This window comes from Theileria orientalis, chromosome 4 (assembly GCF_000740895.1).
Source record: "Theileria orientalis strain Shintoku DNA, chromosome 4, complete genome".
Lineage (NCBI taxonomy): Eukaryota > Apicomplexa > Aconoidasida > Piroplasmida > Theileriidae > Theileria > Theileria orientalis.
The window spans coordinates 1,671,581-1,685,844 of NC_025263.1; the positions used below are offsets into that span (position 1 = coordinate 1,671,581).

The 14,264-nt window shown below is 40.9% G+C and overlaps 5 protein-coding genes across 5 annotated transcripts; 4 read left to right on the forward strand and 1 right to left on the reverse strand.

Annotated features, from left to right (window-relative positions):
- Nucleotides 1–8: 8 nt before the first annotated feature.
- Nucleotides 9–3,431, forward strand: TOT_040000748 (hypothetical protein; the record flags this gene model as incomplete). Its single annotated transcript, XM_009694387.1, has 3 exons — nt 9–45; nt 523–1,177; nt 1,436–3,431. The coding sequence occupies 3 exons, from the start codon at nt 9–11 to the stop codon at nt 3,429–3,431; spliced, it is 2,688 nt and encodes an 895-aa protein (XP_009692682.1).
- Nucleotides 3,432–3,845: 414 nt separating this feature from the next.
- TOT_040000749 (26S proteasome ATPase subunit) lies at nt 3,846–5,602 on the forward strand (the record flags this gene model as incomplete). Its single annotated transcript, XM_009694388.1, has 4 exons — nt 3,846–4,212; nt 4,346–4,930; nt 5,060–5,380; nt 5,412–5,602. The coding sequence occupies 4 exons, from the start codon at nt 3,846–3,848 to the stop codon at nt 5,600–5,602; spliced, it is 1,464 nt and encodes a 487-aa protein (XP_009692683.1).
- A 552-nt stretch (nt 5,603–6,154) lies between these two features.
- On the forward strand, nt 6,155–7,516 carry TOT_040000750 (U5 snRNP-specific subunit; the record flags this gene model as incomplete). Its single annotated transcript, XM_009694389.1, has 4 exons — nt 6,155–6,479; nt 6,649–6,863; nt 7,046–7,188; nt 7,243–7,516. The coding sequence occupies 4 exons, from the start codon at nt 6,155–6,157 to the stop codon at nt 7,514–7,516; spliced, it is 957 nt and encodes a 318-aa protein (XP_009692684.1).
- A 656-nt stretch (nt 7,517–8,172) lies between these two features.
- On the forward strand, nt 8,173–9,876 carry TOT_040000751 (conserved hypothetical protein; the record flags this gene model as incomplete). Its single annotated transcript, XM_009694390.1, has 1 exon — nt 8,173–9,876. One exon carries the CDS (start codon nt 8,173–8,175, stop codon nt 9,874–9,876), a length of 1,704 nt encoding a protein of 567 aa, XP_009692685.1.
- A 295-nt stretch (nt 9,877–10,171) lies between these two features.
- Nucleotides 10,172–14,026, reverse strand: TOT_040000752 (conserved hypothetical protein; the record flags this gene model as incomplete). The annotated part of the gene is made up of 2 exons (XM_009694391.1): nt 10,172–11,173; nt 11,270–14,026. 2 exons carry the CDS (start codon nt 14,024–14,026, stop codon nt 10,172–10,174), a joined length of 3,759 nt encoding a protein of 1,252 aa, XP_009692686.1.
- Nucleotides 14,027–14,264: the final 238 nt, after the last annotated feature.

Sequence of the window (14,264 nt, forward strand, 5' to 3'; positions counted from 1 at the left end):
TTGGCGATATGGCTTTGATTCAGAGCAACATACAAAGCTTCATATGTTTAGAGTATAATTATAAATTTACACATTTGATATTATACAAACTCAATTATTATACAAAAATGACAAGAATCTAAATAATATACAGTGAAAAAATAAGATGCCTTGTAGCTGTTATGCCACCCACATGTGTAGGCACAAAGTTAAATTAATAACAGTTTTTTACCAAAAATGTAAACCTTCTTCGATCCAACCCAAATAAAATGAATATCTAATTCTAATATTACTAAAATATATAAGAGCTTGCCAGATTTTGTTAAAAAAGTCCTTCTACTACCCAAGTACGTCTCCTTTCAAGGTCGATCCCTGAGCTTAAATATCATAAATGATGTGTAAATTATGTAAAAATATACATCATATAATATATAATGTATAAATCACTGATAGTTATAGTTATACTGACTATATTCATTGCGAGTTACTATAAATTTAAATTAAATCCCAGTAAATATATTAATATAAATAAAAATTGTGAAGTATTTTCAACTCCGTATGTAAATGGCCTGAATAGTATCAGTAGTAAGAATAGTGGCCCATATAACAACACGACCAATATAACGTTTGTGTGTCCGCTTTCGAACTTACTAAAGAAATCTCCGGATACGGAGATTAAAAATAATGAGTTATTAGTAAATTTCAAAGACTACTACGTCTACGACGAGGGAAATAAGTTAATTGACAGAGCAGTGTTAACGACATCAAACTCCGATTTGAACAAGTTCCTGATCTGTAACCACTTTCCAAATAAGGACTGTAAAACAGTCTTTATGTATTTAGTTGATTCAAACCAGAAAGTAACAGTTAGTCCAGAGACTAATCAATACAACTACGGCCACGAGAGTAATTTTAAAGAGGCAGAGCCCATCTCTCTTAACGAGAGTTCACTGGTGTATGATATAGATATAATAAGTAAAAACATAATTAATAAGCACTACGACCCAAATTCTAACGTGTACGAAGTAGAGCTAGGTGAGGAACTTAAAGAGTCCAAGGAGAAGCCACTCGACAAACAGAAAGACGACGTGCTACTTAAGTTAGACCTTACGAACCCAAATTTAACCTATGAGCTGAACGGAGTTAAAATAAACGACAATTTGACCTCGTTAAACTCACTGAAACTCAATAATAACAAGTTAGATAGCAGTTACGTACTGGTTAGCCATAATATACTTTCAAATAAGAGTAGTTTCGTAGTAATCAAGATAAAGTATAAGAGTGCAAAGCTTGATAAATTAAGTAACTCAGTACTGATAAGAGTTACAAGAATATCCAGTAACAACTCAGATAAGATTTTATATACAAAGAATAATACTAGTGATACTATTGATGGGAGTAGTTGTAGCACTAACAATAACAACAGTAGTAGTAACATTATTGACACTGTCGATAGCAGCGATGGAAGTACAACCGGAGATAATCACATCGATGGCGGGGCACGTCGAATCGTTCATAGTAGGCCTGATGTTCCTCATGTTCGCTCTGATGATGCTGATAGGAGCGATTCTGAGCTGCTGGGCGCCGTTGATAGTGATAATAATAGCGTCAATGGTGGCAGTAATAGTGAACAGAATGACAATAGAAAACCTAGAATATTTAATGAGCCACAAGTCAATACTGACGGCGATACCAATGCTGTAAACAAACTATATAAGAACGGCAATGACGATGACAACGATGAGTGGATTTTGACGGAAAACGATGAACAATACGAAAAGTTCGTTTCATTGGATAACTGTCCCCTGAAAGTTGAAGTTATCAGACAGAGCAAGTCACCTGATGCCATAAATTTCCCTGTATATTTTAATGGATTTAAACTACACACCAATCACTACAAGGTGATTGTTAACAGTTCCACAACCTTTAGCATAAAGTTTAACAATAGAACATATAAGTTAAAGGTATCAAATGATCCCATGGATAAAATAACTAATACCAGTGTTGCGGAGAACGTGGGTGACATGGATAGTAGCATCATCATTTATGACTCTAGTGCTAATGGTTCCACCGACAACGATTTCGGGAGACCTGAAATTAACATCAATGGTTGGGTAGCGAACTTAGTTACTATGGTCATTAGGATAATTACACTGGTCAATATAGTCTCCAACATATCAAAATTTTACTTCGAGTCACTAAACTATATAACGTTCCTCATTCTCTTTTACGGATATTTGTCTGGGAATTTCAACAACAATAGCACGAACAACTCCGCTACTGGAAGTTTACTAAGTAAACTTGCAGAAAAAATAAGTAGTCACCTGTTAATCTACATTGATAATGCCAGCAACCTGGTTCCAGTAAGGATGTTTTTGCTACTGAACCTGGTGTACGTCATAAACATGGTTGCCATTATGGGCTACTTGGCAGCGATTGTATCTTCCAACTTCAAGCCTAAGTTAGGGAAAAGGCTAAAAAAGATTCAAATTAACATATTGGCTCTATTCATATACCTGTTGTTATTAATGGTGTTGGTGTTTCTGAAGTTCGACAGGAACAATGAGGACCTGTACATGATAGGCCACAGATTTAACAGCTTCTACTTCAGCTCCATAACCCTATTCTTAACGGTTCTCATCATACTGATCATATATCAGCTGTACCCTAGGAGGAGAATGATCCACAGTCTGAATAATACCCTGTTCAACTTCATAGATGACTCAAACAGAGGCAGAATTTACCCCAACTCTCTGCCCATTAATAGCATTTACAAAAGCTCTAATGAGAGCAGTCCCCTGAACAGCCTCAAGACCATTAGCGGGATTAAACGGACCATTGGCGACAGCGCTGCGAGCAAAAGCACGTCTCCGAAGAGCGCAGACTCGAATAGCTTCAAGTTCGGGAGCCTCGTGGACTTCCACGGCACTCTGAGCACAAACGACAGTGACGATCGAGTGTTAGACGGCTATCAAACTGTGCAAAGCTTCACCAGGCAATCTGACGAACCCAGCGGGAACTCCAAGAGAGACAAGGTCACAATAAACGACAAGTACCGCCTGCTATATGTAAACTCACTGATCATGGAAAGCACAATCATCGTAATATACTACATGCTCACTAAGAGGGAAGACGGCATTTACCTGGTCAAATTCACATTCTGGCTACTGGTATCTCTGTACATTCAAAGGCTAAGTAGATATTACGACGAGAAGAAGATCAACAAGTACCTGCTCATCAAGTCGCTCAAGTACATGGTATTGGCAGCTCTGATCAGAATCCACGTCATGGTTCAGAATATGTTTCTGGAGACTGGGTCAGGTGTAGGCAGAGGCAACTTAGGGGTATCTATTGGACAGTTGATGTCGATTATTATACTGGTACACGTGAATCAGTGCATAAATCACAAAAGTTTAAACAGATTATACAAATCAGTGTTCAAAGCCAAGTGAATCCAGGGTATTATGGTTGATTCCAAGTAATAAAGACTTATCAAAGGTGAATTTACAAAGGCGAAACTGTAAAATATATAAAAGTAAAGTGTTGTAAACCAATTTAAATTAAAATGATGGAAAAGGGAGCCACGGAATCAACTAATTTATAAAAAATTGTAGTGTGTGGCGCTGTACTTACAATTCCATTAATTTTCATTAACTCTTTATTTTTCAAGGTCTTTATCAGTTTTAGATATTTTTAAAAAATTATACAGCTTGTATATTTTCTATTATATTAACTTTTAGTTGTATTTCCTATGTTCATTATCTTTACCGCCTATTTTTGCCTCTATTAGTATTAATACAGCCATATAGTCCGCTATAACAAATAGAATAGTATTTAAAATACTTGTTTGTAATAAATAGACTAAAATGTCCAGAGAATCTAATCAGCCGCCTGACCAATCAAACGGATCAAACTCAAATCCTGATTCGAATAACACCTCATCTCCTAACCGCTCGAATGGAGCCGGTAGCCAGCAAACGAGCAACTCTAACACGCAAAATGGTAGTATCAACAGTACAATGCAAAGTACTGTTTCAAACACGAGTATCAATCAGGCCACATCGAATCCCAGTATGTCTACCTCTTCTGGGCCAAGTTTGGGACAAACAGTCACCAGTAATTCCCAGCAACCAGCTGCAACTCAGCCTAACGTAGGAGAAGACCGTGAGGTGATGATGCAGTACGTGCGAAAGGTGAGAGAGCACAGGGAACTGGAATCGAAGCTGAAGAAACGTAAGTATACACATAGTAAAAATATAATTGAATAGTAAGTATTGTGGATTACATGACGATGTTAGTCAGTGTGTGAATGGTAGTTAATAATTATTTAATAATTATAATACACATTAACGTATGTCATTTGTAGTACGCACGGAGATGAATGAGCTTAACCAGAAGGATAATAAGACAGAAGAGGACCTGAAGGCACTGCAAAGCATAGGTCAGATAGTAGGACACGTTCTGAGGCAGATCGACGACAATAAGTTCATAGTGAAGGCAAGTTCAGGACCACGCTACGTGGTGTGCTGCAAGGTCAATATAGACCCGAAGACTCTGGTGAGCGGAGTGAGAGTGGCACTGGATATGACGACACTGACAATAATGAAGAAACTGCCGAGAGAAGTGGACCCGGTGGTCTTTAACATGCTGAACGACCTGACAGCAGTAGGGAAGAACAAGGACACCTACAGCTCAATAGGAGGACTGAGCAGGCAAATAAGGGAAATGAGGGAAGTGATCGAGCTCCCACTAAAGAACCCGTTTCTGTTCAAGAGAGTAGGAATCAAGGCGCCCAAAGGTGTGTTGCTGTACGGACCACCAGGAACAGGAAAGACGCTCCTGGCACGGGCATTGGCAAACGACATCGAATGCAACTTCTTAAAAGTGGTTGCATCGGCAGTGGTGGATAAGTACATAGGAGAGTCGGCGAAAATCATAAGAGAGATGTTTGGTAAGTTATAGTTGTTTGAGCACTCCAACAGGGGGTGTGTAGTTAGTGCCATTATTAGGTAGTAGTTATGTGGTTAGTGCCATCACCTACCAATATTGCTACACTACTGTACAAATATTAAACATGTAGGCTACGCAAAGGAGCATCAGCCGTGCATCATCTTCATGGACGAAGTCGACGCGATCGGCGGCCGGCGCTTCTCCCAAGGAACAAGCGCCGACCGCGAGATTCAGCGCACACTGATGGAGCTGCTGACGCACCTGGACGGATTCGACGAGCTGGGCCAGGTGAAAATCATCATGGCCACGAACAGACCAGACGTACTGGACCCAGCACTGCTGAGACCAGGAAGAATAGATCGCAAGATTGAAATACCACTGCCTAACGAGGCGGCAAGAATAGAAATTCTGAAAATACACGCGAAGCCGCTGAACAAACAAGGAGAAATAAGTAAGTTAGAATTAAGATCAAAGAGGTGTAGACTATAACGCAATCTGTAAGCTGTGCGACGGATTCAACGGAGCGGACCTGAGAAACATATGCACAGAAGCAGGAATACACGCAATCAGGAACATGAGAGACTACGTAATAGAAGAGGATTTCTTCAAAGCAGCAAGGAAGCTCACGGAAAATAAAAAACTAGAAGGAACACTAGCATACGAACAGATTTAAAAATAAAAATAATTAATGAAACCAAAGTAAATATAATTAAATATAAGATATAAATTAAGTAGTAGAGTGAGTAAATAGAGTAAATTGAGAAGACTGAGAGTATAAAATGGGACTGTGTAGGAGTAATCAACACATTAAAGTAAAAATTTGAAAACAAATTTAATAAAAAATAATATTTACAAGTAAGTAGAATAGTTTATGAATGAATAGCGCAATTAAGTAAAATAATAAATGTGTATAAGTAAAAGAGCCACCCCACCCAAGATTCCATTCAGAACAAATTGAAGAATATCGCAGGCAAATTGTTAAAAAATATTATAAATTGGAGATATATGAGGGTAGGATTGTGTTTACACCAGTTTAATGATAAAATGGAAGTGAAAATATCAAATGTAATGTTAATTTAGCTATGTTATAAGTACGGAGTACTGAGATAATAAAGTGTGTATAATTGATATAAAAAGTATTTTAAACACTGTATATTGATATAAATAAGATACAGATAGTATAAATTGGTAAAAGGGGGTTTAAAAATAAGTAAATTAGCATAAAATGGCCATAAACCCAGTTGAAGAGGAAGAAGAACGTGAAAACGTGCTCAATTTCCCAGTGATGTTGCTCACAGGTCACGAAAGTGAAGTGTACTCAGTGGATTTTAGCCAAGATGGACGCTACCTGGCGTCGTCAGGGAAGGATAGACAGATACTGCTGTTTGAAGCGTTCGGAGAGTGCAGGAACTTTGGAGTGCTGGCAGGACACAAAAACGCAGTTTTGGAAATACACTGGGCACAAACGAGCAACCACCTGTACTCGTGTTCAGCAGACTCAACAGCCTCAGTCTGGGACGTAGCATACAACAGAAGGCTGCGAAAACTAAGTAAGAATAGAATATGTGCGCACTAAACATTGTATTATGCTAGTTAGGATGGGATTCCACTGCACTATATAACATAAATCTTTTTATTTTTGTAAATTGGTTGGATTATTCAAGTAAATACACACAAGCGTTACACGCTGGTAACCGTATGACTAACGAATATGCGTAGAAGGCCACAGCGCCATCGTAAACACGTGCGCTCCAGCAAGGAACTACTCAGGAGGACTGCTGGTGACAGGGTCGGACGATGGAACGGTTAAGGTGTGGGACTCGAGGCAGAAGGGATACTCAAACTCTATTTCGCACGACTTTCAAATACTGGCAGTGACCACAGACCCGTACTTCAATTACATATACTCAGGATCGCTGGACAACGTAATCAGAGTAAGTTATAAAACAACAGAAGTATTGTGTGCCACTTCGTAGTTGAGGTGCACACTTAGTATTTGATTAGAATGTGTATTAGTATATGCACACAATTGCTAGATGAAATGTGTGTGTGTGATAAACACACTGAGTAGTTAAGTTAACCAGTTGATTTTTACAAATAAATAAAAAATAAATAGGTATACGATGTAAGAAATGAGTCGAAGGTGGTTTTTGAACTAGGGTGTTTGGACTCGATCACAAGTCTGGACCTGAACAGCGATAGCACACTGCTCTTGTCAAACAGCATGGACGAACGACTAAACATATGGGACGTGCAGCCGTTCAGCTCGAAACTGAACCATGAAGATGGGTTGTCGAATGGTATTTCTAGTAGCACGGGAAAGGGAGCTGAGAGGTTGAAGATGACGCTAACGGGGCCGACACACAACAATGAAAAAAATTTAATTAAAAGCCACTGGGGAAGGAACTCGATAGTATGCAGTGGGTCATCGGACCAATTCGTCTACGTGTTCGACACAGTGGACCAGAAGCTGCTGTACCAGCTTCCAGGACACCTCGGGACGGTGAACGACGTGCAACTGCACCCGAACTACCCAATCGTGGCATCATGTTCAAACGATCGCACAATATACCTGGGAGAATTGTAACCAGAGGTTTAAAAAGTAATTAAATCCGTGTACGTGATACGAGTATGTGCTAAACGACAGTTTAACCCACTTACTTGGTCAAACGCGCCGCTTAGGAAAATTTTATTCTACATCTCTGCATTTTCACAGTAAACAGTACAACGAATTCCAGGTAATCTTGTTCAGTCCTCCCAAATTTACTTGATCACCGCTTCCTATATTAGCACTCAAAATTTAACAACAGTAAATCTCAGTGTTGTTAGTCTCCCTTGGCCTGGATCTTAATATTTTATCTGAACACCATCGAATGGCTGTTATCAGATCTTGATACCCATTGTGGTCGTGAAAACGGTCGATATTAACGTAAATTAGAGCATATAAGCATACAGGTCTGTGTCGCTGGAATTCTAAAGTTTAAATTCCATACACACACCTGTAGGATATATAACTTTTGTGTAAATATTAACGTATGAGCACATTGAATAAATAAATACACATATGTGTTAAGTGATTTAGAGTTTTGATAAAAGGAGTAACATACTAGAATTGTATTTATTCCGCCTATGTAAATTAAACATTGACTGTTTGCATGGAAACTTCACAGATTGATTTTAGTGTATGTTATATCTAACAACCATATGATATAGTAATCATTTAAATCTGCACGAAAAAACAAAATGCCGAACATATTTCTTCGGGAAAAAGAAAATACCTACTACGAATGGTATAGTTATACCATCAAAAACTATTCTCAAGTCATCAGTGTAACAAAACAAGTTTGGGCAGAATGTAGAATCTACGAAAGAGTGACGTATAGTATTAAATACGAACAGCCTTGGACGGCGTCTTCAAGTGACTATTTTAACGTAGCTTTGTATGATGCAGCGGATAACTCGAAAAAGTGTAAGCCTAAGTTCACTTATTATTACGCTTACTCAGATGGTCAAGTGGTTGACAAATTGGATGTGTACTACTCATTGCTAAAACCTAATAATCCTCTTATTGTTTCATTCAACAGAAGGGACACAAACACGTATAATTGCTCATATCCTGGACTAAAAGGATTAAAATGGTTTTACGGTTATGATTTGGGTTATTATTCCATGAAAAGAGAATTAAAAGTGGAATTAGACGATCAATACAAAGAGTTATTAAAGGGCAAAAGGTTAACATTTACCGCGGGTCCTTATAGCAACGAAGATATTTTAGTAAATGAATATGATCTGGTCAATAAGGAGTTTAAAAAACACATATACACACCAGATGTTTCCAAAAGAGGCCCGTACGAATTGTACAGTGGCAGTCTGTTTTTAGATAATTCTAGAAGTTCGGGAAATAATTTGTACCTTAAGGGTGTTGCAAACAAGCAATTCGACGGAGTTTGCATGTACAGCAGTTACAGCGGTTTACAGCTGTTTGTGGAATTCTTTGACGGCGAAAAAATAACACAGCTTAGAAGAATTGGTACTACTGACAAGTCGCAGTGGATTGAATTGGAAAAACCGTTCACCTACAAAGATGACAGACAACTGAAACGAATACTCCAGTACATACAATTTTGCCTGAACAAGGAGATACTTGTTAGGCTAGACCAACAGGGTGGAAACACCGAAGTGCGCATAGTGGACGGTGAAACAACTGCTACTCCAAAGCCAATCAATGAATATGAGTTGAGTGTCAACAGAGGCTGTGATTATTCAGAGATAATCGACGGTTATGTATGCTATACTCACAATCTGAACGACTACTATAACGTTTACGTTAAGAATCAGTTAGACGACTTGAGAATTCTGGGCGAATCATTTAGGCCTGATGTGTATCTAGAGTTGAGCCTAACGATTGACAATAATCACATATACCTGTTTGACGAATCGGGCTATACCAGCGAATTTCTGTATTATAATCCAGATAAGGATGGCAATTTGTACGTGTATTTTTTACAAAGCAGCGGTTACGGGGATCGTGGCCTAAAGCCACTCCTCTTTTACTATAATGGAAAAGCCTACAAACAATCCAACTCTAAAGATCATAATACTTATTGGCAAAGGGTTAATGTCATCAACTCTTTGGCCCAGGTCGCCGTCACTCCGAAGTCTATAAACCTGAAGGACGTGTTAGACGAACTCAAAACGTCTTCGAAAACAAACGCAGCTTCGACTGAGCCACCTACTCCGGGGGCCCTTCCCACTGTAAAACCGACAACGGGCGGAGGTAAAAGTGACGCCGGGGCACCTAAAAATGACGGCGTAACACCTAAAAATGAAAACAGCACCCATTCGTTCATAGGAGGGTCACTCGGCATATTTTTGGGCATGCTAGGGAGTGCAATTGCCATCTTTTCCTTTTGGAATAAGCCGACAACGTTCAACCGCATGCGATAAACTATCACCTTACGTGTATACGATACGAATATGCCATAAGTACGTGTGTATGTAAATTTTATAAAACATTAAAACTGCCTTTAAATCCTCAAATCTTCGTTTCCAGAGCTAATTGTCATACTCGCATTAAAAAGTGTTAAATCGTGTTATATCAACTTTAAAAATACTATTTTACATATCCTATTTTACAAATACAATTCTACTAATGCTTGCTTCAAGTTTATACATCTATTTTACTACAGTAGCTACAAGTGCAGTACAACTACCCTCTCTAAACTCGATTTGAGGATTTACCTCACTGCCCTCGTAATACCTTCGAGCCCATGAAGTCCCACCTCACGCCCCAAATTGACCTGCGGAAGGTCAGCTGTAGTCCGTTGAACAGGTCAATGTTGACCACCTTCTCTCCTAACCCGAGGTTCATGACTGAGACTCTGCGAGCGAAGTAGCTCGGGTCCTCGGTGTTCCACACCTTCTTGTCGTGGCGAAAGCACTGGTAACCCGACTCCATCCAGACCACCTCCTTGATCGCGTAGCCGTCCTTGACTGTGCACACCATGGTCTTGTTATCGTTGGCCGGTTCGAACTCGTACGTGGCTAAGCTGTTCCGGGTGCTCAGGTTGAGCACGAATGGGATCTTCTTGCTGTTGTCGACTCTGTGGTCTAACATAAAGTCGAGCCACTTCTTGCCGACCCTCTTGTACGTCTTCATAGAGCCGTCGAGGAGTTTAAGCGTGAGCATGTCCTCCGTGACATCGTGCTCCACTCGTTCGCAGAACTGCGTGGGATCTCCGGTGTCCCATATTGGAGCTGCCTGCCCCCTGTAAGTGTCAGAAGAGTCAATGACTGCGCTGATAATGAAGCCCTCACCGGGCCTGAACGTGAACACGTTTCCCTTCTTCGTGAACCCTGACATGTAGGTGTTCAACTTGTGTGCGATATCGAGGTGTATTAGCTTCTTCAGGAGTACCTTGCTGTCGACCTTGCCTTCCGCGTCGAACTTGGCCACCTCGTGCTCCAGCCTCTTCAATCCTAAATCGGCCCACCTGCCGTTAGGGATGTCGTAGCGCGTCCAGTTGTCGTTGTCGTCTCTGTCAAACATGACGTAGTTCCCGTTGTTTGAGTAAATCAGGACGTGGTCGAATCCGAACTGCTCCACTCTGTACGCGTACTCTTCGGGGGTTTCAGTTTCCCAAATATCTAGGGTCGCTAGTGGGTGCGGATTTAAAATGCTGACCTTGTTGAAGATATGAGGTGTGGTTGGCGTGTAAATGTGGTTTGAGACGTGGGTATCGAACTTGAAAATTTCGGTCATTTTCGTAAAGTCCAAGAATAGACGAGCTGGATCCTTGGTGTAAGCATATTTGGAGCTTTTATAGGAAGTGGGAACGACGGTGGCTTTCTCAGAACAGCGTTGTGGCTCCAATACTCTGTCCCTTTTATCTTCTATGATTGGTGGTTCAGTTTCTTTATCCGATTCAGGTTTACGCGGAGGAACCGATACTCTACTCCTAGGTTCGGGTCTCGATGCTCGTTCTTTTGTTATTGGTCTCTCAGGTTCCAGATGCACTATTCTGTCCCTTTTATCTTCTATGATTGGTGGTTCAGTTTCTTTATCCGATTCAGGTTTACGCGGAGGAACCGATACTCTACTCCTAGGTTCGGGTCTCGATGCTCGTTCTTTTGTTATTGGTCTCTCAGGTTCCAGATGCACTATTCTGTCCCTTTTATCTTCTATGATTGGTGGTTCAGTTTCTTTATCCGATTCAGGTTTACGCGGAGGAACCGATACTCTACTCCTAGGTTCGGGTCTCGATGCTCGTTCTTTTGTTATTGGTCTCTCAGGTTCCAGATGCACTATTCTGTCCCTTTTATCTTCTATGATTGGTGGTTCAGTTTCTTTATCCGATTCAGGTTTACGCGGAGGAACCGATACTCTACTCCTAGGTTCGGGTCTCGGTGCTCGTTCTTTTGTTATTGGTCTCTCAGGTTCCAGATGCACTATTCTGTCCCTTTTATCTTCTATGATTGGTGGTTCAGTTTCTTTATCCGATTCAGGTTTACGCGGAGGAACCGATACTCTACTCCTAGGTTCGGGTCTCGATGCTCGTTCTTTTGTTATTGGTCTCTCAGGTTCCAGATGCACTATTCTGTCCCTTTTATCTTCTATGATTGGTGGTTCAGTTTCTTTATCCGATTCAGGTTTACGCGGAGGAACCGATACTCTACTCCTAGGTTCGGGTCTCGATGCTCGTTCTTTTGTTATTGGTCTCTCAGGTTCCAGGTGCACTATTCTGTCCCTTTTATCTTCTATGATTGGTGGTTCAGTTTCTTTATCCGATTCAGGTTTACGCGGAGGAACCGATACTCTACTCCTAGGTTCGGGTCTCGGTGCTCGTTCTTTTGTTATTGGTCTCTCAGGTTCCAGATGCACTATTCTGTCCCTTTTATCTTCTATGATTGGTGGTTCAGTTTCTTTATCCGATTCAGGTTTACGCGGAGGAACCGATACTCTACTCCTAGGTTCGGGTCTCGAAGCACGCACATGTGGAATTAGTCGGTCAGAATCCAGATGAACAAATCTGTCCCTTGTGTCGCTTGTAGGCGGATGTATTGGCTTAAATATAGGCTCTGGCTCCGAAAGCGAGTGTCGCATAGATTCTTTGGACCTCCTCGCTTTGATTATTTCCGTCGAATCCGATCCAGAGCCAGGTAATCTAATCAAATTTTTATCTCTTGATGGGTGAACGCGTTCAATTATAGGCTCGGGATCTGGGTCCGGTATTCGTGGCAGAGGCTGTCTTGCAACTTCCTTGGGGAACTGGAGCCGCAGTGCAGGCTCTCCATTTTCGCCTGGATATATCAGGACCTTCTCGGGGTAAATGAAGTCTTGGCATTTCCATATATGAAACGTGCCCTTCATAACCTGGTCGATCAGGAACCCTGGCTTGGGCCTGAATATCTGCGTTTGACTTGCGGGGTCATACTCGTAGCTAAACTCGTGGTTGCTTTCAATGTTCCTTACGTCCAGAGTGATCAGCTTGGGCTTCGGGAATTTGCTCACTGCTCTCGGAAATCCCAGTCTCAGGAAGGGGGAGCCGTTTTCGTCTCTGAACAGCAAAACCTGGTTCGGGTACTCCCCGCTCTTGTACTTCCAGGCTCTGTGTTTGCCGTTCATCACGAGGGCGAACCTGTAAGGCTCCTTCGTTGAGAAAACGTCGACGTTGTTTGAGAAGTCGAATTCGTACGTGACTATTCTTGTGGACATTTTGTTCTTCAGGTTAACGTATACCAGGTGGTTCTCGTGGTCGAGCACCTCCGACTGGAGGAGGGCGAAGTCCGCTTCTGGCGGTGTGAACTCGGGTAGCGGCTCCTCGGGATCTCCTTCGTCAATCTGACCTGGAAATAGCCCTTGCAGGTTTTTATTGCCGAATTCGTCCCTGTATATCACCAGTCTGTCAAAGTACATGTGGTTAGTGGCCTCCGTCATCAGTCTTAGGCCGCTGTACACTTTATAAATGAGATAGCCTGGTTTACACGTGAACTTTTCTCGCCCTGTTTTCGGGTCCTCCTTGAAAATCACGAACTGGTCCGTCGTCTTCACCTTAATGTCTATTTCCAGCAGCGTGTTCTGAATCTCCGTTTGAGGGGGCAAAGTGTACTCGTTCTCTTCGTTATCTCCGTACGGATAATAAACCTGTATCTGTCTTTCGAAGTTGATTTCATCTCCGATGAACACCTTATAGGGATAGCTCGTGGACTTGGCCTTCCATAAAACTTGGTTTTTATCTATAATTTTAAATATTAGGTTGGGTGTGACTGCCGTGAATGTGTCACCCAAATTTGAAGGGTCCCTTTGGTATTGAAGAAAATTTGTGCTTTTTTTATTTTGTATATCTACAATTAGCAAACGTGGTTTCACGTGTTCGGGAGGTTTATATTGTTGACTTTCATTTATAACATCGACTGGGATGTACGATTCGTGGATTGACACATTTTCATCGTCGTTTATGTTTTTTCCACCTCTACTATCGACTATATGTATGGCATCGTCGTCAAACAAGTCATATGTGCCGATGCATGTGAGTAGATCGGCTTTAAATATTACTAACGTTATTATTGTACAAAAACGAAACGGATTGAGTTGCATTACATCTAAATGTTTGCCATTTATGTGTTAAAGATGGGTTAAATAATCCTAATGATTCTTGAAACATTTCATTGGTTAAGCTGCAAGAGGAACCAATAAAAACGTTTCCGAAGTGCGACTGTCTATATACGACAGATATCGAATCATTGGAAAGATTCTACAGGATTCCATTTAGATATTTAATATACAATGTTTTAAAACCATATTCGTGTATTATGGTTCACAAATAAAGTTCGCA